The sequence below is a fragment of the Chinchilla lanigera genome, unplaced genomic scaffold (assembly GCF_000276665.1).
Source record: "Chinchilla lanigera isolate Chin_1 unplaced genomic scaffold, ChiLan1.0 scaffold00019, whole genome shotgun sequence".
Lineage (NCBI taxonomy): Eukaryota > Metazoa > Chordata > Mammalia > Rodentia > Chinchillidae > Chinchilla > Chinchilla lanigera.
Genome location: NW_004955420.1, coordinates 24,813,534 through 24,839,117, shown reverse-complemented (window position 1 = coordinate 24,839,117; position 25,584 = coordinate 24,813,534). Strand labels below are relative to the sequence as shown.

The window sequence follows — 25,584 nt, the reverse complement described above, 5'->3', positions numbered from 1 at the left end:
TTATGTTATCCTTCTTTTATTCTTTAAAATAAAAAAAAAAAAAAGAAAGAAAAAGAAATGAGAACACGAGAGGAAACACAGTTGGCTGAGGGATGTGGCAGAACTTCAGAGAAATTTTGAAGGAAGACCTAGCTCAGTGCCTGAAGTGTGCAGTCCCTGGGCAACCCTGGACTTGATGAGCCAGACTCTGTTGAACATGCCCTCCAGGTTACTCTGATGCTCGAAACTACTGCCTTGGCCTCGAGGCCAGGCTGAGCCAAGTACGACTCTGAAAGAGAGGCCACTAATTCAGAGGACAGCCCCGCAAGAAGAAAGCTGGGTCCCAAAGCACCCCAACCCATCACTTATACTCTGTCACTCGAGGTGCTTTCTCCTGTGCATCATCGAGTGAAGGTTAAGCACCAACCCAAACACCCTGAGCCAGAACGCCGAGGGGCGGTGACAGGGCCACCACGCTGTGCAGCCAGCCCCGTGTCTGAGGCCCCACCCTCTGTCAAATGGAAGGATCACCATGCTGACCGCGGGGCCTGACGGGACACCGGGGCACTCGCCTGAAGCACCGACTTGGCACCAGCAGAGGAGCTCTCCGAATGAGGCTCACCCTTCCTGCGGCTAACCAGGGAGAAGCTGGGGTTGTTCACCCCAGAAAGGGACAGTGTGAGACCCGCGCATCCCCGCACAGCACTGGAAACGTCCACACAGCGCTCACAGATACACGATGAATCTGGAAACCAGAATTCTCTCCAGAAAGAGGGGTGATGGGGGAGAGCCCTTCACAGGCAACCAACAGTCATGGTACTGGCTCTCATCCAGGCCCTTCTTTACAACATCAGGAGCCAGTCTTTGGGCTGCTAGGACAGCCCGCAAAAGATGGACAGGAAGGGAACTGAGGCCACAAAGAGCTCTCACTACAATCCCTGCCAGAACAGTAGGCCCTAAAACCAACAAGAGGCCAGGCAGAGGAGCCACACAAAAGCGAGCAAGTCGCTAGGGCAGGGATGAGATCTTGGGCTTAGCCTGCAAGACAGTGTCCAAGGAACTGTTCAAATGGTCTTTGCCTTCCAACACCTGCTCTTCACCAGGCACTGAGAGGGAACTGTCCCTATTCCCAAGGAAAATGAGGTTGTACCTTTCTATCATCTCGAAGTTTCTCAGAAGTGTCTCTCTGTTATTGTGCAACACAGCACCATGACGTGAACCAATCTGGTGAATCACCACATCAGGGCCAGCCTACACTACTTTTTTTCATCGGCTAAATACCCCAGGACTAGCGCTTTCCATCAAGCAGCTCCACTGAGGCCAAGTCCCACTGCATAAAAATACATGGATTCCCAAGAGCTCCACCAAAGTTAGGGTCCCAAGACACCGCCCACCATGCCCAGGGCGACCCAGAAACGCACCAGCAAGCTAAGATGCAGAGGCCCGTGAAGAGGACGATGGGGACGGGGTAGGAGGCACAGAGCAGCCCGTGGCTGTAGAAGGCCTGAGAAATCTTCTCACGCAGCCGTTCAGTCAGGGTCATCCTCAGCTGAAGTCACGTTGCTGCCATCCCGGGAAGTGACCATGGATCAGCCTGGCAGGTGCTGGGCACCAATGACAAAGGACACCATCTGCAGGTACCTGGCCGGAAGAGACAAAGGCCATTAACGAAGAGTTCTTGGCTTTGCCCACTCAGTTCGCTGGAGGAGAGACAGGAATGTGCTGCAGAATGGTCTCAGGATGCCCACATGTAAAGTCTGAAGAGGGGCCTCCTGACACACACACGAACACACACACACACAGTCACCTCTCAAGTGAGCATGGGCCACGTTCTGCATCAGTCTAACCAAAGAAGCCAAGGAGCCTCCCCTGCAGCCCTATTTTACAAATTCTCAGCTTTCTGGAAGCCAGCATTTTTAAAAGGGCATCTTTCTCACAGGTGGCACAGGAAAACCACCTCTGGCTGGCCTCTGACAAGTGGGCTCTTTGGACACAGTCCTCTGTGCACAGGTTGGACTGAGGGAGATCTCAGGAAGAACCTTTGAAAGGGATGACCCCAAAATACATTCACGCACCAACAGTGATCCCTGATAAAGAACGTCCAGTGGGGTCAGTGCTCAACACAAAACCTCAGACATCTCAGCCCCCAAGATAAGAGTCACCAGATAAAATTCCCTCTGGTGCAGGGTTAGGCTGCAGCTTCTGCTCCTGGCCCTGCAGTTGTCCTGGGACCATGAGGGCAGGGGCCCCTCCTGCCCCCACTTGCCAAGCAGCTGTCCCCCTTTGAGTAACAGCAGCTCACTGTGGCTCAAGAGGACCCACTTCCCCATGGACTCAGAGTCAGTGAAGCCACCCCATCCCAAACCACAACACAGCAGCTGGGCCTTCCCCCAGACTCTGACCTCTGAGCAGCGGGAAGAGGGACGGGATACTGGCAGTGCCCGTTCATCCCCAAGAGCTTCCTGCTCACAAGATCCCTGGGTTGTGCTGGCTCCAGTCCTCTCTCAAGACTGGCTTATCAACTTTCCTTTCCAGACTAAATCTGCCCATAGCCTTCTAATAAATCTCTTTTCCCTATGTTAGCCAAAGTTAGTTTCTGTTGCTTGCAATTAAAATGTCTTGAACCAACAAAACCAAACAAAAAACTATAGCAGATCTAGAACTACTAGGGATCTAGAATTCTCTTCCTAACTGAGCTCTCCAAGTCAAGTTTAAGTCTATTCCATGTTGCTGCTTCTTTGGTTTGTGCTACAGGGAACCTGCCCAGACATGTGTCTTGGCTTGATTATCCTCCCTGGTGAAAAACCTAGGCTGAGAAATGACTCCAAAGTGTCAAGACCAGAACTGAGAAGCAAAAGTCAACCATGACTAATTCACAAGCAAAAGAACAGCTCTGACTCCCTCCACCTTCCTGGAAGCACCAACCGGAAGTATACATGCCATGGTCATCTGGGAACCTTCTACAGAAACACAAAGAAATCCCTGTGGATCCATTCAATAGGCAAAGAGCAGAGCAGGCAGCAGGTGACAGCAGCTGGTCAGAGCAGCAGAGGTGCTCACAATAGCTCCGCTACTCCTCAGACCATGACAAGGCCTCGAGCCAAGGACCCACTATGGTGCTCAGCATGAAACTTCCTGCTCCTGCACATGCCATCCTCCCCATAGCTCCCCAGAGGACAACAGACACGCAGGACTTCTGCATCTGCAGAGACACACTATGGGGACCCCTGTGGACAGGCAACGAGGAACCAGCTCCAACTTCCTTGACAAGCCTCACACATTTCCCTTAAATGTCGCCTCACATCATGTCCTCCACAAAAATCCCCTCCCAAACTTCTCCTGTCCACATGCTGGCCACAAGGAGAGGGCCAGCCCAACTCTTCACACTTAGAACTGTTCACAGGAAGCCAAAGCCATCTAATCTATGTTCACCCTACAGTCAACACAAACCTGACTTCCTCTGATCCTTACTATGCTAGCTGTTGATCTTCATAGCACCTGGGGAACAGATACAGATTCTGGTTCACTACAATCAAGTCAATCAGCCCACCTACCTGAACCGAGCAAGAGGAGATAACTATTCATCTCTGCTCCACAGCAAAAATTTTTACGCAAAGCTCTCCCAAAGCAAAACTTACCCAACCTGCATGAAAAAACTAGTTTTTTTCTATTGACCCACACTTTGCTTCAGATCAAAATCTACAGCTCTGTTTCCTCAATGTCTTGTCCTGAAGGACTAACTGAACCAATTACATAAAAACTTAAGCAATCCTGCCTTTGCTATTATGAAAGACCCCACTATAAGCAAAAACAAAGGAGCTTGTTACTAGAAACCCAAGTTACACTCTGCTTTCTTAGATCACTTACAAAAGGCATTGATAAAGCATACTTCCCTGGATCCCAGTTCAGTAGAGGGACAAATTATTCTTAAAGGTAAGTTTATTACTCAGTCAGCCCCATGTAGTAGAAAAAAGCTACAAAAAATGGCTTTTTCCCCACATAGCTCACTTGAGATGTTAGTAAGAATTGCCTCCTCAGTATTTTATAGCCATGACGAGGAGGAGACCAAGGAGAGAAAACAAAGAGACCGAGAAAAAACAGCTGCCTTTGCTGCAGCACTAAGAGAAACAGACCCTAAGTCTGATTCTTGGGACCCCAAGAAGAACTCATCGACTACATTCATCTGCTACTGCTGTTAAAAGCCAGGCCACCTCAAGAGGGACTGCCCTAAGAAGCCCCCTGGGCCATGTCCTGACTGTAAAGGTGACCACTAGAGGTCGGACTGCCCTCTGAAGAAAAGGCCCCAGAGTTCAGACCCATCTTACCAGCTGGACCAACAGGAATGAAGGGGCCCAGGGCATACTCTGCCTTCTCCCTCTGGCCAGACTGTTATCTTCAAGGAGGAGCCCCGTGTAATCATGACTATACAGGAAAAAGTAAACAGCCTATTGCTGGACACTGGTGCTAGTCTCTCGGTCCTTCTTTTCAATCCCGGCCTACCTTCCAGCTGTCACACCTCCGTGAAAGGAGCCACTGATGAGGAGGTAATCTGCTATTTTTCACAACCCTTAGGCTGTAACTACTTGTTAGATCTTTCTTGCATATCTCCGTTTTCCTGAGAAACCACTTTGAAGATATCAACATGTATTACAGCAGCCACTGATAATTTCCTACCAATATGTCCATAACTCTGTGATGTTTGTATTGTTCCTATGCTATTTCGTAAATGGATGCATGTTTATTACTATGTGTTTCCAACAACAACCACTGAGAATAGTCAATGATTATTTAATTGATCACTCATGTATAGCTCTATTTGTTTTCTCTAGAAACCACTTTGAAGATACCAAAGTATAGTACAACAACCATTGATAATTTCCTAACCACTTTTGTCTGTAAATCACTATTATGTGTCTGTTTGTTTTCCTGAGAAACTATCTTGAAGATAACAATAGGTAAAGTAACAACCATTGATAATTTCCTACCACTTCGTCAGTAATTCGGTAAGTCCCCCTATTATATGTTATCCTTCTTTTACTCTTTAAAACAAAAAGAAACCCAAACTACAGAATCGTACAAGCAAGGAACAAACACTGCTAGGCCAGGACGGAAGAAGAGCCCTGAAGAAGCCCAACAGAGGATAAGCCCAAGTCAAGGCACTCTCAAGAGGGGCTCGAGATGAGGGGCGTAAGGGCAGGGAATGAGTGTGAGCCCCCTGGGAAGGCAGGCGCATCATCGCACCTTATCCTGTGCTGGCTCGGAATGCCCAGGTCCCTCAGGCATCCCAAACGAGAGGGTAAATGTAGGAGTTTAAGATCCATTCACACACACTATATGTGTATATATAAACATATGACATGAAAGAAAAAGAGATGATGGCCTAGCTTGTGCCTACATTCACTGAATTCTCAGGAACTCTATATCTCTTTTCAACCAACTCACACATATTAAGAATAAATGAAGAGCACCTGAGATAGAGGGCTTCCCTAACTGTTGTGAGGCCGTGTGTGTGTGTGTTGTTGTTGTTGTTGTTGTTGTTGTTGTTGCTGTTGTTGTTCAATCCCCAGGAGACAAGAAAGAAAAAGAGAATTAACCAAGAAAAATAAAGATGCTAAAAGCCTGAGGGAGGTAAAGACCACAGGTGAGGGATGGAAAGGTACAAAAAATATATGCCTCCAGGTGTGGTGGCCAGGTGTGGTAGGACACTCTGGGACACTGAAACACAACTGCCAATTGCAAGTTCGAGACTAGCCTAGGCACTATAGCAAGACCCTGTCTCACAATTTAAAAAAAAAAAAAAAATTTTTTTTTTAAAGGGACTGGGACGCAGTTCCACACAAAGGCCTAGGTTCAATTCCCAGTGCCACAGCGGGAGAGGGGACACTACACCGACAGTAGGTCTGTTACCAAAGGTCAGTTCCTGAAAATCCTAAGCACTCCCCAAACCTTGGGCCTGTCACGCTTGTCCTGACCACAGCTTACTGAGTTTCATTTCTCTGGAACAATGCTTAGAGGTGCACTTGCTGAGATGTCCGAAGTGTTCTGAGAAATTGCTGGAATATCCTACAGTGTCTACAACATTTCACACTCCCATTGGCAGCATAGGAGAGATCTGAAATCTCCACTTTCTCAGCAGCATCTGACATGTACACTTTAAAAATTTTTTAACTGTACTAATTGGTATCTATTGATATTTAATTGGGTATTAACTTGCATTTATTTCCCTCACAGCGAGTGATGCTAATCACTTTTCATGTGTTTAATTTGTCATCAGTATATCTTTTTCCATCAAATGTTTCTTTCATTTCCTCTGACATGTTCTAATTGGATTTTTAAAACTGTAAGACATTTTTAAATACATTAATTAAGGTAAAATTCACAAAGCATAGAAATCACCCTTTTAGGATACTAATGGAATGGTAAAACCATTTCTGCTATCTAACTCCAGAATGTTTCTATTACCCCCAAAAGAAATGCCATACACATTTGGAATCACAACCCATTCCCTTTGCCATCTACTAATTTTTTGGCTTCAATGGATTGGTCTGTTGTAGACATTTCATATAAATGGATTCGCATAACGTGTGACTTTTGGTGACTGGCTTCTTTCCCTTAGCACCAACACCAAGCTGTGGCAGATATCGATCCATCATTCCTTTTCATGGCTGCATATCATTTCATTAAATGGATTTGTCACATTTTGCTTACTCATCAGTTGACAGACAATTAGATGATTTCCACTTTTCGGCTACCATGAACAGTGTTATTGTTTTTGTTTTTGTTTTGGGGTACAGGGGATTGAACTCAGAGCCTTGTACATGCTAGGCAAGCACTCTACCACTGAGCTACATCCTCAGCCCAAGTGTTACTATTATGAACATTCCTGTACAAGGTTTTTTTTAAACATCTGTTCTCATTTCTTGAGTGTACTCATTATTAGGAGTAGAATTTCATGGTCGTAGTGTAATTGTAATTTTCTCCAATGTTTTCTCTAAAATTTGTGTAGTTTTACACTTAAATCTACGATTCACTTGAGTTAATTTTTGTATAAACTATAAGATGTTAAGTTAGTTCCATTTTTTGGCCTCTGGGTAACCAGTTGTTCCAGCACTATTTGTTGAAAAGGCTATCCTTCCTCCACTGAATTGCCTTAGCACCTTGGCCAAAAAAGCAGTAACCTAGGTGTGGTAGCACATCTCTGTAATCCCAGCTCTCTGAGATGCTGAGGCAGGATGATCTGCATGAATTTCAAGCCAGCCTGGGCTACATACCGACTTCAAGGCCAGCCTAAACTACATAGCAAGACCTTGTCTGAAAAAACAAGACAGAAGACAAAAATGGACTCCTTGGTATTTTCTACAGACTATCATGTCATCTGCAAACAGGAACATGTCTTTCCTTCTATAATTTCTTCAAATATTGTTTCTGTGATGCTCTTCTTCCTTTCTCCTGAGCCTTGGATAGCATGAAGGACAAGTCCTTTGTTATTGCTCTGTGGGTCCCTGAAGATCTGTTCATTTCTCTGAAGTCTGTGCCGACTGCACAGTCACTGCAGAGCACAGCCAGGAGTTCAAACACACTTCAAGGTTCACTCTGTTGACTTCCGTCCTTTCTGCAATCTTCCTAATACTTTCCAGCTCCCAAGGGTCAGTTTCCGGGGCTTTGGGACAGAAACTCAGGAGTTCAATTTCCTGCCTCTGCTGAGCACCTCCAGCTGCTATAGTTGTTTCCAGCAAGTGATGAAAGAAAAGGGAGAAGAGGAAGAATTTCAAGGGATGCAGAGCACTTGCCTAGCATTCAGAAGGCCTGGGTCTAACACCTAACACGGAAAGGGAATGTAGACGGGAAAGGGGAGAAAGGGAAAGGGAAAGGGAACTGGAAAGGGAAAGGGAACTGGAAAGGGAAAGGAAAAGGCGAAAGGAAGGGGAAGGGAGAGGAAAGGGCAAGGGAAGGAAGGGGAGAGAGTGGCGGGCAGGGTGTGGCCCTCGGTAGAGTACCTGCTAAACACAAGTGAGGCCCTGAGCTTGTTCTTGATCGCCGGCACCAAGGAGGGCACAAAGAGCCCCTCTGTGCTCTGGGGACACAGTCCCACAGCAGGCTCCTCTCTCACTCCTGTAGTTCCTACAGACGATCATAGAGGAAGTCACTGCTCCCCGACCTCAAGAGAGCTGCTCAGTGGCCAAGGTCAGGAGAAGAGGGGAAAAGTGAAGGTGCGCACAATGAACCAAAGGTTTCTCCCTCACACCCACTCCGACCCACAGGGACCCCCTTTCCTGTCCCCACCTACAAACAGGTATCTAGCATGTGTCTGCCTGTCTGCACCCAGTACCTCTGAACAGAAAGATAAAAAGAGATAGGGGGCTGCGCAGCGGCGCGTCAAGTGCCTGGCATGCCTGAGCCCCTGCGTGCAATCTCCAAGACCGCAGCGAACAAACAATGGCGATCACACTTATCTTCTGAAATATTTATGAAAAAAATACAGAAGACTGGACAGGAGAAAGCTGATTCTGGGATTTTGCACAGTTCTTTATGTAATTTTTTCTTTTCTTTTTTTTTTTGGTTTTGAAGCAGAATCTCTCCATGTAGTTTAGGTTGGCCTTGAACTTACTATGCAGCCTAGGCTGTCCTCGAAACTCCCAGTGATACTCCTGCCGCAGCCTGCCAGGTGCTGAGATTACAGGTATGCACCACCACACCTGGCTCTATGTGATATTTTCCACAACAAAAATATTTTTAAAATAATCTTACTATTCTATAAGTGATGCTTTAGAAAAATGTTTAAAAGTATAAACATATATCAAAATATTACTAAATTTTAAAAATCATAAATTATAAAATAATAATAGGATTTATACCTGCGTAGCAAAATTACTTTTGTTTTGTTTTTCTTATCTGTATTTTTCCCCAAGGTAATTTTTTTTTAAATTTTTTGAGGGAAGGTTTCACTATGTAGCCCAGGCTGGCCTGGACATTGTAGCAATCCTCCTGCATCAGCCTCCTGAGTGCCGGGATTGCAAGCATGTGCCACCACGCCCAGCTACCCCAAAGTAATTTAATACAAATAGAAATAGTAAGTAGTATAGTAACAATACCCTAGCTGCAGTAACAGGGGCCATCATTTATTAGGTGCTCACCTAGCGCCAAACTTTAAGCACTTCACATATATTACCTCTCATTTCATCTTTATAACCTAGGTCAAAACAGAACTAAGATTTAAAAAAAAATTCTATTACCACTACAACTACGACTACTACGACTACTACTACTACATTATAGCACAGACTTACTTGGGAAGGGACAAAATTAGTATCTTGCAAGGGGTAGTAGCACTCAGGAGGCTAAGGCAGGAGGGCTGAGAGTTGGAGGCCAGCCTGAGCTGCACAGCAAGTTCAAGGCCAGCCCAGACTACACATTAAGACCCTGTCTCAAACAACAAAAACCAATTTTTCTCATAGAATGCAAGGGGAGAATTTTAAATGTTTTCTTTTTCTACAATTATGCATTGCTCTTCCTGCAGAATATTATTTTACAGATCAGCAAAATCTTTCCACGGACCACATCTGACTTCACTGAAAAAAGCAAGAATTCCTGTACACTTCCCCCATTCCCTCCTGGAATATGCATCTTCTAGGCCCTAGGATGGGCACAAAGGTGACCAAAAGCCCAGGCCCCAAGGCACCTGAGTTCCACACTGAGCAGAGCGAAGACCTGCTTCCATTACAGGATGCATAAAGACACCCTACCCTTAAAGGAGAAGGATGTGAAAAGAAATAAGCAAAAACAGTGATAAGTCAGGTCAGAAAATACCACCACCTGGCACATGTCTGTAACCCCAGCACTTGGAAGACTGAGGCAAGAGGATCTCGGTGAATTTGAGGCCAGCCTGGGCTCATAATGAGTTAAAGCCCAGCCTGAACTCCACAGTGAGACCCTGCCTCAGAAAAAAATTAAAAGAAGAGGTAGACAATGGCCAGGTATGGTCGTACATGCCTACAAGAGGATAAGGCAGAAGAATTACAAGTTTGAGGCCAGCCTGAGTTACACAGTAAGCTCGAGGCCAGCCTGAGTTACACAGTGAGCTCAAGGCCAGCCTGAACTACACAGAGAAACCCTGTCTCCAAATACACAAAGAGGCAGATGAAGCAAACATTGGTACCCCCAACCTCCAGATGAAGAAACAGACCTGGCATACAGAACCGAGTCTTACCAAAAAACAAGGAAATGTTCCTCCTATCTCACCATTCTCTTGCAAATGATCTTGCCAATTCCCCTAGTTCTAAATACTATTTATTTCCACTTGAGTATCCCACCCTCTCTGCACTCCATACCATATACCTCATCACCTACAGCAGCATGGCTATGAAATCACGTGTGACCTCACTGTGGCCATTTCAGCTATAAAACCACTTGTGCTCTCCTGGGAAAGCTCACACACTGTGGAACCAGGCACCACAATCAACAGGGCCTCTGGAAAGAACGGTGTTAGGACAGGCCATGGGACCTAGAGAATTCTGTAACCAGCAGAGGGACTAGAATAGTAGAAAGTATCCAAAGGCTTACTGCAGGCTGCCTGCCCACACGGTAGCTTGGGGACTCCGTCAGCTCAGGGCTGTGCTTCCTCTCGGAAGCATCCACAACCATGAGAGACCTGCCCTACTGCCACAGGGCGGATCCTGAATGTGTTGAAGGCCAGGCCCCATGTGGCGTCCTGGGGGGTCTGCTGGTCCTTGGGCTGTGCCCCTGAGGAGGTTCTGGGGGCCTGGAGCATCCTATCCTCCACGGCTCTCTGGTTAGCAGGTTACAAATGCCCAACACATGCCCGCCATGACCTGCTGACAGTCACAGCCCCACAGCAACAGGGACCTATGACACCAAACAAAAAAAATTAAAACCCTCATTATGAGATGATCTCCCTGGTGCTCTGTTCTAGTTAGGAGAGCTGACTACAAGCTCTCTAGGTAAACGCCTTTACAGCTTCTCATCCAGGCGGCATTGCCACACTCACTGTCCTTGTGCAAAAAAAAACCACTTCCGCAGAATTCTCAGCCCTGCCCCCAAACCTTTATATCCTGCTACAGTGTCTAAGAAAGCCGGCCACCAACCACTTCCAAATTTCAGCGTGGTGGGAAAACAATCACCTATGAAGCAACATGATTTCACTGAACCCGCTTCTCGTGTACAATCACAAATGTCCCAATTCCCTTCAGAGGAACCAGGTATCACCAGTACCCGGACACAAGGCACTGGACCTCAGCCTCCACCCTGCCTCCCAGTCCCTGAGTTCACACTTCCCACCTTGCTCCTCATCCTGTCTTCCCGAGGGCCTCCACACAGAAACCTGGTGATCACTCTCAACTCCTGTCCCCCTCCCTGCCCTCTTGCCACTGCCCTGCCCAAGCCTCAACCTTGCCTTATGACCTGCTGAGCCTTTTGGATCGCCGCTTGTCTTCTTCTAGTCCACCTGCCTTGAGGTCACCGTGGACAGATTCTATGGTGTGCTGGGTCAGCTCCCTCTGCACTGAAAACAAGGCCAAATCCTGTGCCTGGCCCCAAGGACTCTGCACAGCCCGCCCTGTCCTCCCTAGATTCACCTCCTGTCACCTCCCCTGCCCCCTGGTCTCGCCCAGTGCCGGTGTGTGCCAGCCTCATTTCCATCTCAAGGCCCCGGCACACACTGTCTCCCTTCTCAATTCCCTCTTCTCCTTACAGCCTGGCTCCTTTTCATCCTTCAGGACTCAGACGCAAAGTCACGTCTACAGAAAGACCTCTCCTGACCGGATGTGCTCCTATGCAGCAATGCGCTCCTTTTACTGTTCCTCGCGGAGCCTAAGTAGTCCCGCTCGGAGCATTAAAGCTAATTATATGTGCGGTCTGGTTCCTGGTTTATTATCTGTCCCATCAAGACTATAATCAACCTCCTTGTCCGTTTATGATTGTACATCACGGCCTAGACAGTTGTTGGCAAGTTGGAAGCACTTAATAAAAACTAGATGAAGAAGTAATGAGCAAATCAGTCATAAGTAAGGAATGCTTCATCCACTCTGCCCTTCACAAGTATCCCAGCCTGAAATCCCCTTCACCCTATTCTCCATCCCTCTAGCACGGTGATTTCCAGATGGTCCCAGAGCAGCCAACCCTAAGAGACACACCTAGGAGTTGGTGAGAAGCACAAGTTACTGGGGCCAGGGATGTAGCTCCAGGCAGAGCATTTGCCTCTCATGTGCAAGGTCTTGGGTTCTATCCCGAGGTCTGCAAATGCAAGTTACTGGGCTCCCTCTAGACTTGGCAAGTGGATGTCTGTGGGAGCCCAGCCATCTGTGTGTGCTACCCTCCAAGAACCAAGGCCCAACCAGCTCCTACAGTCCAGGAGCCCAAGCAAAGTCACACGCTATACTGACCTACAGGCAAGCAGCGCAGGTGACCCTCCACAACTTCCCCCAGCATGTCCGGCATGCTTTGCTTCCTGTATTTCGCTCCACCCGTGGCTCATCTTCCAACACTGCTGCTGGTAGGGACAACTTCCAAAGATAAAGATCTGCTTTTGTCGGTCACCCTCTGCATAAAAGCCTTGAACTGCTCTCTAGAGCCTGCACTTTTGGGGTCACACTTGTGTCTTATACAGGTATACTCAAAATGTATGAAATGCTGGGTAACACAGTGTGCACCTGGAATCTCAGAACTTTGGGAGGCTAAAGAAGGGGATCACAAATTTGAGCCTAACCTGGGCAAACTTAGTGACTTAGCAAGACCTTGTCTCTAAAGAAAAAAAAAAAGATACTAAAAACTCTTTCCAGCTTTCTTCTTTTATCAAGTAAAAATAACTCCCATTTACATATCATACGCTAACCTCTAGACTAAGACTTTTGACTACACATCTCCTTTAACCTTCATAGTAAGCTTTAAAAAAGGAAAGTCAGGTACACTACTTCTATCATTTCAGTTCCAAAAGTGAGGACACTGAGGCCTAGAGGTGTGGGGCTGCCATCTGGGAGTCCACAGGACCTGCGGTCACACTTGCTCCCTCCCCCAAACCATCCGCCTCCTTCTCAGTGTCACCTTTCACTCGCACTCCACCCTTCAAGCCCTCATCTGCCTGTTGTTGTCCATCTTTCCTTCTCCTTCCCTGCCTTCCTCTTGGTGTTCTGAGACAGGGTCTGGCTATGTAGTCCAGGCTGACCTTTAACTCACTATATAGCCCAAACTGGCCTCAAATTTGCAGTGATCCTCCTGCCTCAGCCACCACACCTGGCATTGTTGTTGTTTGTTTTTTGCAGTGCTGGGAATGGAACCCAGGGCCTCTGTGAGCCACACCCCCAGAACTCAACCTCTCTTACTCAGTCCCGAGGCGCAAGTGCTAATTCCTCACACCCCTCTTCCAAATATCGCTCCACCCACTGCACACCAGAAATACACAAGTACTTCAACACTGCTTATGTTAAAAACAGTGCCAGATTTACTATATCAAATGAGACCACCCGGTCAATACCTTAGACAGGGGATAGAATGCAGCCTTCATCTTTTTAAACTCTTAGGTGCTTGATAAATACTGATGTTGACTTATATATATGCATATATTAGTAAGAGACTTCAATTACATAATTACATGCTTCTCAACCACAGGCTAAAGTCAAGCCCACCGAGAGAACACATGAGAAAAATTCCCACTAGTTCAGGCATCAAACCAGGATGTTCACTTAAACACCATTATTTACTGTTATGCTAGAAGTACTAGCTATCAAAATTAAGCAAGAGAAAAAAAAATGGGTACACACAACTGAAAAAGAAAAAATAAAATTATTTTTTCAGGTAATTATGATTGTGTATCTAGAAAATGCAAGACAACCGAAAACTTGTTGCAACTGACAAAAGAATCAAGTTAGCAAAAACTAACATAGAAAATCAGCCTTGAAATACATCATCAACAAGCAAGTACGGGATTTCCACAACACTAAAAAAGCAATGCAAAAATAAATTTAAAAAATTAAAAAAAATAAAAAAGCAATGCAAACTGGGTGTAGTGGTCCAGACCTATAATCCCAGCACTCTGGAAGGCTGAGGCAGCCAGCCTAGGCAATTTAGCAACTTGGTGAGAATTTTTCTCAAAATACAAAGGGCTGGGGATGTAGCTAAGTACAAAGGCCTTAGGTTTAAGCCTCAGACCACCAAAAAAAAAAAAGGCAGGATCTCACAAACTCTAAGGGACACATAAACTTCAACGAAGAGAAAAGCAGGCCATGTTCTTAAGGAAGAGTCAAGGTCACTGAGATGTCACTCTTCCTATAGTAATCTAAAAAAGTAACACAGCCCCAGTAAAAACACACAGGGCTTCTTTTTAACTACAGAAGCTTTTTTTTTTTATTTTAAAGAGAATTTTAAAAACAATAGAAGTGATACAGAATTTCAAAACAAGATGATAGGAAATTACGAATGGTTATTATATTGCTTATTGTTATCTTCAAAGCACTTGCTTGAAGCTTATTTTAAAATACACATGGAAAAACAAAAATAGTCAAGAAAGTTCTAAAAAATAAAAGTTATGAAAAGGAGCTAACTTTACCAAATACCAAAACATGTGGCTGAGCGTGGTGGCACACGCCTGTAATTCCAGCACTCAGGAGGCTAAGGCAGGAGGATCATTGCAAGTTCAAGTCCAGCCTGGGTTACAGAGTGAGCTCAAGGCCAGCCTGAACTGCATATCGAGACCCTGTCTCAAAAAGACACACACACACACACACACACAAAAAGACACACACACACTCAAAAGACAAATACAAAAACATGTTATAAAGCTAGAATAATTCACTTCTAGTTGTTTATTTACAATTCAGTGGATAGGATGTTAAAAATTTCAACTTATCAAAAGAGGTTAATGAATGAAAGTACTGCATTAAAGAAAAAAAGCTAGAGTAATTAAAAGTGGGTACCAATACACAAATTCACAGATTAATGGAATAGAAAGTCCAGAAATAGACTCAAATAGATATGATATGTAGCAAAATATATCACATATAGTAAATGATAAAAAGGGCATTTAAACACATGGGGTAAAGGCAAGCCGTTCAGTAAGAGGTGTTCCACAAATAGGTAGTCATCTGGAAAAAAATTAAGCTGCATCCACAGTTCATTCAAAATAAATTAAAAAATAAATAAATTCCAAATGTATAAAAGATTTAAAGATTCTGTAAAAGGAAATATAAAAATCACTCAAAATTTTCCTTGCTTCCCTTTTCTTTTTCAGCACTGGAGATCGAACCCAAGGCCTTCACACTGAGCTATATCCCCACCCTTTTTATTTTTTTAGTTGAGACCAGGTCTCACGAAGTTTCATGCTAGGCTCAAATTTGCAGTTCTCCTGACTCAGCTTTTCAGAATGCTGGAATTAAGGTGCCCACTGCTGTACTTGGTCCCAGTTATTACCATCCTAAGCAAGAAGGTAACTGTGATTCACAGCACTGCCAAGGTGCTCAGCCCCCTCAAACATAAACAAGTTTTACAAAATCTATTTAAAAATACTGTCATAGTTTGGGGGTTATGTGCAAGGGGAACAATATAATACGGGACACATATTTTATAAGATTATTTATAGTAGTCACCCAAAGAATCATATATAAGACAGTGCAGGAAATCTGTCCGTCCACACACTAAGGACCAAAGAATCCAGGTGAGGGCCTGGATCCCGCAATAATGTCCTGCATGAGTCCAGCTAAAGACCCAGAGCCTGTAACAATGCCTCCCACGAATCCAACTCGAGACCCAGAGCCCACAACATTTCATGAAGGCCTGTTTCACGGATCTGCGCTGGGAAGCCCCAAAGGTCAGTGGTGGAATCTAGAAAGTCTGTGCCAGCAGGATGAAGGATCTGTGCTAGCAGGCTGAGGGCTCTGCACTAGAGCCAGGAAGCGATGCGCAAAGTAAGAACCAGAGCTCCCCTGAAAAGTACCACAGCCATCCTCAGCAACAGTGAGGTCCTGGCTCCTCTGATGATCAGGAAAGCTGAGTTCCCATCAGGAAAGCCAACAAGCTTCTCCAGGAGACTGGCAGTGCACCATCTTCCCCTCTGGAGCCAGGAAGCTATGCTCAAAGGGAGGACCAGAGCTCCCCTAAAGTGAATTGAAGCTATTCTCAGTGCCAACAAGGTCCCAAGCTCCTCAAAGGATGAAAACAGCCAAGTTTGTCAGGAAAGCCAGCGTGACAAGCTCCTCCAAAAGAACCAACAGCTCCTCACAGCTTCTACCAGCTCCCAACAGCCTCATGGCAGCTCCCAACAGCCTTCCTTCTTCTCCAGGTCTGCCTCCTATGCTGCTGGCAACAGTCTCCAGGCGGGCCTCCCACACCCAGCACCACGCTTACTCAGTTCATCTGGGGGTTATACGCTGACCACCAGTTGTCAATGCACTACAAATACCAAAGCCCAGTAGAAAATGGGCAAAGGATATGAACATTTTTAGAGAAAAGAAAATGTAAATGATCCTTCCACCTTATTGCAACCAGAGATATAAATTAACTCTCCCAGAGGCCGTGAGTGTTCTTTCTACTCTTTCAACCTTTTCATAGGTTGAACTAAAGAGTATGATACTATGTGTGTGTGCACACACGTGTGCTCACACACATGTATGTAATGAAATCTACAGAGAAACTTATCAAATTGTAAAGATCAAGCTGTGTGTTACCACAGTATTGGTGCGGGTGTAGATAAACAAGCACCGTCTCGTCCCGCTTAGGAGCAGGCATGGATCAAGACATCTGGTGACTGCTGTCTGCCTGACAGAAGCCTGACTCCCCAGTCCAGCTTACCCACCTCAGCTGTGTGACGGGCAGGGCCCTTGGCCATGGGTGGGCTGGCACCCCCAAGTTACCGCACCAGTGTCACCCTCACCAGCAATTAAAGCTCCCTACAATTTCATCAACAGGGCTCTGGTAAATTATGTCTGACAACAGAATATTACCTAGCTGTCCAGACAATAAAGAATCCTCAAGTATTTGTTGTCTTTCAGTGCTGGGACCGAACCCAGGGCTTCAAGGGATGAGGATGTAGCTCAGTGGTAGAGCACTTGTCTAACATGTACAAGGTCCTGAGTTCAATCCCCAGTACCACAAAAAAAAAAAAAAAATCCAGGGTCTCGTGCAGGCTGGGCAAGCGCTCCACACTGAGCCCAGCCCTGGCCCAGCTCTCTTATTCATTAATAATGAACAATCGTGAAGCAACATCCAGAGAAAAAAGAAAGAGAATATAGCGTGCTACTTTCAAGTAAAAATAAAAAGAGAAAGAGCTCTCTGTGTACTTGCCCGTATATGTGCAGAACACCTGAGCCTCAAAACACCTGAGCCTCCGTAACACTGGCTGCCTCTCGGGAAAAGATCTGGTAGCCAGGGGCAGAGGGAAGGAAAACTGCCCCATGTATACTCGGTTGCACCTTCTGAATTTTGTGTCATGGGAAGAATTCCTGCACTAGATAGCTAAAATTAAAATAATGAGCACAGCCCTCCTGTGGCAGCAGTAACCCACCTCTCCGGGCATCTGTCACCATCTTTCCACTCTGCTGGGGTCCGTGTGGACTCTCTGTCCCCCTACACACTCACTGACTGCAGTCCCCACCCAACAAGGGCACTGCTGAGTCACTCCATGTTGCAAGAGCACCTGGCCCCTCATTTGGAGCAGGACAGAAAGCCACTGCACACCTGTGCAAAGCACAAAACTACAAGTCATCTCTTCAGGGCAAAGTAAGTTTTTCTAAAATTTGTTTTCCAAGTGGACCATTGCTCAGAGCAAGAAACTTTGCTTCTCTAAGCATCGACATTAGCCATATAAATCAGGGACGGTGGCGCATGCCTGCAGTGCCAGGTATTTGGAGGCTGAGACAGCAGGACTGAGTGCTTGAGGCCAGCCTGGGCAAACTAGCAAGATCCAGTCTCAAAATAAAACTTAAAAAAAAGAAAACTTAAGTAGCTCAGTGGTAGAGCACTTGCCAGGCATGCTCAAGGCCCATCCTCAACACCAATTTTAAAAAATAGTCAAGGCCAGGGATATAGTTCAGCGGTACAGTGTCTTGCTTGGTAAGCGCAAGGTCCTGAGTTCGATTCCCAGTACCAAAAAATAAAAAAGTCAAAAGTAAAAAAAGTAAAAAGCAGTCAAATAAACTGGAATAACTTTTAAGAAACCAAGTTAATGTAAGTACTAAAAAAAGGAATTTCAGTTAATGAGTGAAAGCTTAATTCACAGAATTTGGAGCATAACCACATTCAAGAGGATAATTTGAGACAGGCGTGGTGGTGCACACTTGTAATCCCAGCACTCGGGAGGATTGTTGCGAGTTCAAGACCAGCCTGGGCTACAAAGTGAGCTCAAGGCCAGCCTGAACTGCATAGTGAGACCCTGTCAAAAAAAAAAAAAAGAGGATAATTATTGCCACGTTGTAGAATAACCGCTGATGGCACAGCAACACTCAGATTGAAAGACAAGCTAAGTATATTTATTGGTTGTAATGCCAACCTTCTTCACAATGGAACAGCAACACGTGTATTTATATAAGATTCTCAGACCAAAACAATTCTTTTCTTGCTCAGTGCCAGCTACCTACACTCCTACTGTACTGCCCACTGCTAATCATCCAATTCTGAGGTACAAACAAGCCAGCAGCCCCTGGGACAGCCCTTATGGTGCTCAATAAACATGATGAGACCCTCGGCCCAGAGAGAGGATGCCCTCAGCCTTGGCCCCAGCAGGCACTCGGGGGAAAGGCCAGGCCCAGCCTCCTGTTGCCAACCCTACTTGGGCACACACAAGCCTGAACTTTTCCTGGCATTTAACAAGCAAAGGGGCAGCAAGCTACAGAATTTCAGAGCACAACACTGTGAATTTAATGTAGTACACTGAAAGGTTAAAATGGTAAGTGTGAAAAAGAAAATGCTAAGTTTCATGTTGCATATTATTTTTCCACATCTTAAAAAAAAAAATCATCAAATAATGACAAGAGAGTAACGAAGTGGAGGATGCAGATGAAACAAGAGTGTCTCATCCGGCTCAAGCCTGGGACACCGCTTTCCTGCACGGCCTCTCTTTTGGCTCAGTCCGATAATGTCCCCCAAACTCACTTGTAACCACCCAAGTGCTCAATGGACACACAAGGACTCATTGTGCTTCGCATTTCTGTACATTTAAACTTTACTATCATAAACATTAACCCTAAAAAAAGAATTACATCCTTTAAACATACAAAGCTTTTTTGGTTGTACTGCTAGGGATCAAACGCAGGGCCTTGTGCATGCTAGGCAAGTACTTTACCACTAAGCTACATAGCCCTACAAACCTCATCCCCAGACCAGTCATGGTGGTACATGCCTATAATCCCAGCACTCAGGAGGCTAAGGCAGGAAAACCGCTGTGAGCTCAAGGCCTGCACTACATAGTGTGTTGAGGGCCAGTCTGTAATATACAGCAAGACTCTGTCTCAAAAATACCCCAGAACAAACACCTTATCCCCTTATATGATTCAGGAATGAGCACCCAGGAAAAGGAGGGCGAGGGGACATGCAGAGCTCAAAGAAAGTCAAGAGTATGAAAACGAAAGGATATTCGGTGAGGATAAAGATTCTGCTACAAGAATATAACCATGGTAATGTTTACAGTAGGGAGAAAATGTGTTATAGTAAAATTTGAGACACAGAACAGAATATCTAGTCATTAAAAACACTGACACTGAAGCTAGGGGTGTCATCCAGTGACAGAGAGCTTGACTAGCATGCAGGAGGCCCTGGGTTCAACTCCCAGCATCCCACACACAGACACACACGCACGCGCGCACACGCGCACACATGCACACGCACACACAATGATATAAGCCACCCTGGGTTCAATCCTCAACACTGCAAAAAGTAAAAGAAAATTCAGGACAGTCAGGTTAATACAAAAAGTGTGAGCTACAGGACCTTGTATACACCCAACTCTGAGCACTCTAGTGCCAAAGGCAAAGGGGGAGCACTGACAGATCTCAGGGGCGAAATCAAACCTGGGGCTCTGAGGAGACACTGCTCTCCCAGGCACCTGACCTACATTCAATCTCATCAGCCGCACAGGTTTCCTTGGAAGCTTTTCATGAAGACTACAATGTGAGCTGATGGGGCCATGCGAAGTGTCCTGAATAAAAACAGCTACAAGGGAAAACAGGATTACACGGCGTCCTTGAGCCCCAATTTCACGCAGAGACAAACTCTGCAGACTGAAAGAGGCGCACGGACACACACCGCTTGGCACCGGGGGTGCTCCTTCCTCTCATGGGGCTCCAGATGGCTTCTGGGGGCTCAGATGAAGACCGTTCTCCCTGGCAAGAATATGAAACACAACGTTTTCTGCTCGTGCTCAAAGTAGGTCGGGGGCTTCCTAAGTCACCGTCACGCAGGGTGCCGAGTGCAAATCACTGTCAAATCAGGCCTGAAGGAAAAAACCCACTCAGGATATGGAGAAGAGGTAGCATGGACACGACCAATGCAGGGTGGAAGGACCGTGAGCCTGGGCCAGGCGACAACAGAGCTGTGACCATGCCAGGACCCTGAGTGACAGTGCAGTCTTCAGAAGCCACAACCCAGGCCCATGGCCCAAAGTGCAAACTGGGATGCTCAAAGGAGAATGCTGTTGGAAAACATAAAAACAAATGAGCTGGGCCTGGTGGCACATGCCTATAATCCCAGCACTTGGGAGGCTGGGGCAGGAGGATCATTGCAAGTTTGAGACCAGCCTGGGTTACAAAGTGTGCTCAAGGCCCGCCTGAACTGCATAGCAAGACCCTGTCTCAAAAAGGCAACAAAAAGGAAAAAAAAAAAAAGATACTTACAACCTAATATTAAAAGCAAGAGAAAACATGAGATCATGTTATTGAGAGGAAACAGTGAGCAGAAGGACGCCTAAGAAGCCTATGGGGTTACAGGGATTTGAAACTTTGTTTTCTTTGTTTTGTTTTGGGTTTTGTGTCTGTGAGAGAGAGTGTGTGTGTGTGTGTGTATGTGTGTGTTTTCTTATTAACTTTCTTTAAGGAATGGTGCATACTTGTAATCCTGGTGCTCTACGAGACTGAGGGAGGAGGATCACAAGTTCAAGCCCAGCCTGGGCAACTTCATGATTGAGCAAGCCCCTATCTTAAAATAAGAAATAAAAAAAGTCTGGGCATGTAGCTCAGTGGGAAGACCCTGGGTTCAATCCCTGGTAGACGGAAGGAAGGAAGGAAGGAAGGAAGGAAGGAAGGAAGGAAGGAAGGGAGGGAGGGATGAAGGAAGGAAGGAAGGAAGGAAGGAAAAGGAAAGGAGAGGAAAAAAAGAAAAGAAACATGGGTGACTTGTATTAATAAACTTGGGCAGTGGCTCAAACGTAGGGGGGGGATTCACAAGGGCAAGGCCTTGCATTTGATCCCCACTACCAAAACAATACCCGACTCTCTCAAGAAATTTAGAACTACAGGATTGAAGAAAAATGAAAGTAACACTATAATTAAAAATGCAATCTTAACTATAATATCATCTAAAAGAAAAATACTGGTCAATTACGTACTAGCTACAATGCTGCGATACGGCTGGCTGATGCTGGGCTTCAGCAGGAAAGCAGGTGAGCCCTGGCATCCACCCCACCTCCAGGCTCAGGTGCCTTCCTAAGGCGCCCTCAGAGCTCTGCCGGGACAAGGGTAGATGGCAGCAGCTCTCGAGAAGTTTTTGAAATTCAAATTTCCAAACACACCTCTGACCTACAGGATCAGCAACACCAGGGATGGGTTTAACAACACAAGCCATCCAGTGACTGTGACTCTTGCTGAAGTTACTGCTGCTCTCAGGAATGGTGCAGTATGTGATGCAGGAGTAATGGGTGTTCCCTCTAGGTGAAACAGCTCCTCTAGTTAGAAGGGTTTTTGTATGCCGGGTGTGGTGGCGCACCCCTGTAATTCCAGCACTCAGGAGGCTGAGGCAGGAGGACTGTTACAAGTTTGAGACAAGCCTGGGCTACAAAGTGAGCTCAAGGCCAGCCTGAACTGCATAGTGAGACCCTGCCTCAAAAAGGAAAAAAAAAAAAAAAAAAAAAGAACTGTTTTTGTATGTGATACTGAGGAACAAGCTCAGGAGCACTCTACCACTGAGCTACATCCCTAGCCCTTTTTATTTTGAGACAAGGTTCCTGGGCCAGGCTTAAATTTGTGATCCTCCTGCCTCAGTATCAAAAGTGCTGGAATTGCATGCATGTGTCACTGAGCCCAGCAGGAAAACATTTCTTGCTCAAAACTCTGGCATTTGTATTCACGCTCTGGAATAGAAAGTAATCTATTCAACAGTGAGATGACAAACTGGAAAATGATAAAGTTTTTTTTTTTAATTAGAATCCTGGAACTGCTCATTTTGAGATAATGTATAAACCACTGCAGTGGAATCAAATTAAATAAAATGAAATCTAGTTTGTCAAAATGATAAGGAATCGATGCATTTGGAATTCCAATATTTAGATGATTTGAAAATAGGACTGGAAATGTAGCTCAGTGGTAGAACACTTGCCTAGCATTTCTCACTATGCAGCTTCCTATATTCATCCCCAGCACAGAGGGAAGAGAGAAAGGGAATAGGGCAGGGAGAAAAGGAGATACGCAGGGAAGGGAGAGAAACGACGATGGAGAACAGAATAAACTACATTCATCCCTTGTTTAACAACCGAGTTACACTTCTGCAACTAGGTCACTAGGTGAATTGGTCACTAACTGAGAAATTGTACATAGTGTGCACATTACAACATTTAGAACAAAGAAATGGTCAAAGAAAACTCCAATTTGATGACTTTGCTTTTATCTGCATAACCCGTACATGCAATACTGTTATGTATAGCACAACATAACACTACAGTACAATCAGCAAAAATTACAATACCGTATAAGTAAGGTATATTACAAAAAAGCACTGAGGCTCTATAAACAAGATGTACAGAGCTGTATTAAAAAGAAAAGACAGTCACAAGTCTGAGCAGCATGTTGTAAGTCCAAACAGTTGTTAAACAGTAAGTTATTAAACAAGGAATATTCATGTTACAAGTGCCGTATTTATGTGAACTGATTATTTCAGTCCCTCCGGCCTCTGATTCAAACGAACATGTTTCAAGTAGAAAGGCCAAGAGATGAAAGGAGGACGAGGACAGTGAAGGGAAACGTCACAGGAAATAGGATGTGTTATGTAGGTGCATTAACTCCCCAGATGAAGGTAATTATCAAGTACTGCAAATGTACTAATAAAAAACTTGAAAACTGTAAATGGTTTGCCAGGCGTAGTAGCACACACCTGTAATCCCAGCATTCATGAGGCTGAGGCAGGAGATAGTTATGAGTTTGAGACCAGCCTGGGCTACAAAGCGAGCTCAAGGCCAACCTGAACTGTATAGCGAGACCCTGTCTCAACACAGACAGACAGAAAGAAAGAAAGAGAGACAGAGAGAAAGAAAGAACGATTTCAACAACGTAAACCACTAGTCTGGTCTAAAGGGCCATATCAGTCACCATAGCTTGAAATTTAGGCTTAATATTGTATTTGAAACAAAGACAATTGAAATATAAGCTCCTCTTCCACACTCCCAACTGCAATTTTTTTTCCACTACTGGAGACCAACCAAACCCAGGAGTGCTCTACCTCCAAGCTACATCCCCAGCCCTTTCTAGTTTTGATTTTTTTTTTTGGGGGGGGGTCTTTTTGAGACAAGGTCTCAATATGCAGTTCAGGCTGGCCTTGTAGCCACTTTGTAGCCCAGGCTGGTCTTGAACTCACAACAATCCTCCTGCCTCAGCCTCCCGACTGCTAGGATTACAGGCATACGCCACCATGCCCGACACTCTAGTTTTGATTTTGAGACAGGGTTTCACTAATAATAACTTGTATCTAGATATTAGTGTGAAATACTAGTCTGATTATGTGGGATTACACTATGTTTCTGCTCAGAAGAAGATGACTCACATGACGCAGTGTATATTTTGTTTTCAGACAACACTACACACAGGGGGTCTGTCACAGTGACAGAAAGCAACACGGGGAAAGACGACACAACCACGTCTGTAGTGCCTATCCAGGCCAGTAAACCTGAGAGCAGCGGCCAGCAACCGGCCATCCACAATGAACAACACACGCACCTGAGGGTCACCAGAGAGTCCCAGGACACAGTCCTGTGCACGGCCAGATACTGAGACAGCAGCAGCCCCAAGACTGCAACCAAACACAAGTACCAACACAGGGATTCCGGCCCAGGCCAGTCCCACTCACTACCTGCTCACAAATGACCTTGGGAAAATCACAACCTTTCTGCCTCTGTCTTCTAGCCACAAGTTAAAAGGCAACTTTTTACCTACCTCACAGTAAAACTAACCCAGAATGACGGAGAGGGGTAAACCAGTGATTACAAAGTACACAGAACCCTCTAGAAAGGTATCCTTTTGCCATAATATTTATACTTGTAGGCATTGTTTTTGACATCGTGTGCCCAGTGGGAACGCTGCATATATGTAAAACACTTAAAAACCTCAACTACATTAACACACATTTTTTTGTTTGTTTGCTTTGTTTTTTTGCTGGTACCGGGAATTGAACTCAAGACGTTTCGCTTGCCAGGAAGGTGCTGTGCCGCTGAGCTAAATCCCCAGCCCGTATTAATACACATTTTAAAAGTTGCCATCTTCTGGCCCGGTGTGGTGGTGCCCTCCTGGAATTCCAGCACTCATGAAGCTGAGGCAGGAGGATCGCTGAGAGTTCGAGGCCAGCCTGGACTATACAGTGAGTTCCAGTCCGGCCTGGACTACACAGCAAGATCCTGCGTCAAAACAAAAACAAAAAGATACCAGCTTCAATTAGTCATCAGTCAAGAACACCTAAAATGTATTCTTCACTGGCACACGTGATCTCGGTTCTCTAATAAACACTTCAATCTTTAAGACCACAGCCTGAGAGGAAGCCAGCACACCAATAAGAACACTGCATAACCACACTCCCCAAAACGCTGGATGAAATAACAAAAACCACTACTAAGATAACATCATAAGAGAAACGCCTTCTATGTCCACGCCAGAAAAATTATCACAAAATCCCCAGAAAGAGTTTCATCGCTCAGATCTAGCTTTCATCATAAAAGGTGGTGCAGTAAGGGTCCAGAACTAAGCCTGGCGTGGTAGCACACGTGGTAGCCTCTCATCCCAGCACCGGGGAGGCTGAGGCAGGAGAATCGCAATTTGAAGCCAGTCTAGGCCATATACCCAATTCAAGGCGAGTCTGAGCTACATATCCAGTCCAAGGCCAGCCCAGACTACTTAGGAGACCCTGTATCGAAGTAAAACAGCCCCACCCAGATCTCACTGCCCCCTTCACCTCATCCGCACAGCCTTCAGCAATGCAGCCTGGACCGGGCTCCCTCCGCTAGCCCCCGGCGGGCCTCACGCTCCGGTACAACAGGGAGGCGATAAACCCACCAGCAGGAAACGCACGCGACCGCAGCGAGCAAAGCTGAGGTCTCGGGCTCAGAGCCCTACTCCCGGGCAAGCCCGGCCCCCGGCTCGCGCCCGGTCCCCTGCGCAGCGACAGGCGTGCGCGCCGCGCCCCACACCCCCACGCGGG

At 45.8% G+C, this 25,584-nt stretch overlaps 1 protein-coding gene across 1 annotated transcript in view; it reads right to left on the bottom strand.

The window, feature by feature from the left end:
- Nucleotides 1–25,435, bottom strand: part of Scap (SREBF chaperone) — a gene marked incomplete in the record, with an annotated part of 55,920 nt that extends 30,485 nt beyond the window's left edge. Inside the window, 2 exon segments of the mRNA XM_013513390.1 lie at nucleotides 1,401–1,620; nucleotides 25,339–25,435. Of these exon segments, the coding sequence (XP_013368844.1) occupies nucleotides 1,401–1,522 (122 nt within the window).
- Between the last annotated feature and the right edge of the window lie 149 nt (nucleotides 25,436–25,584).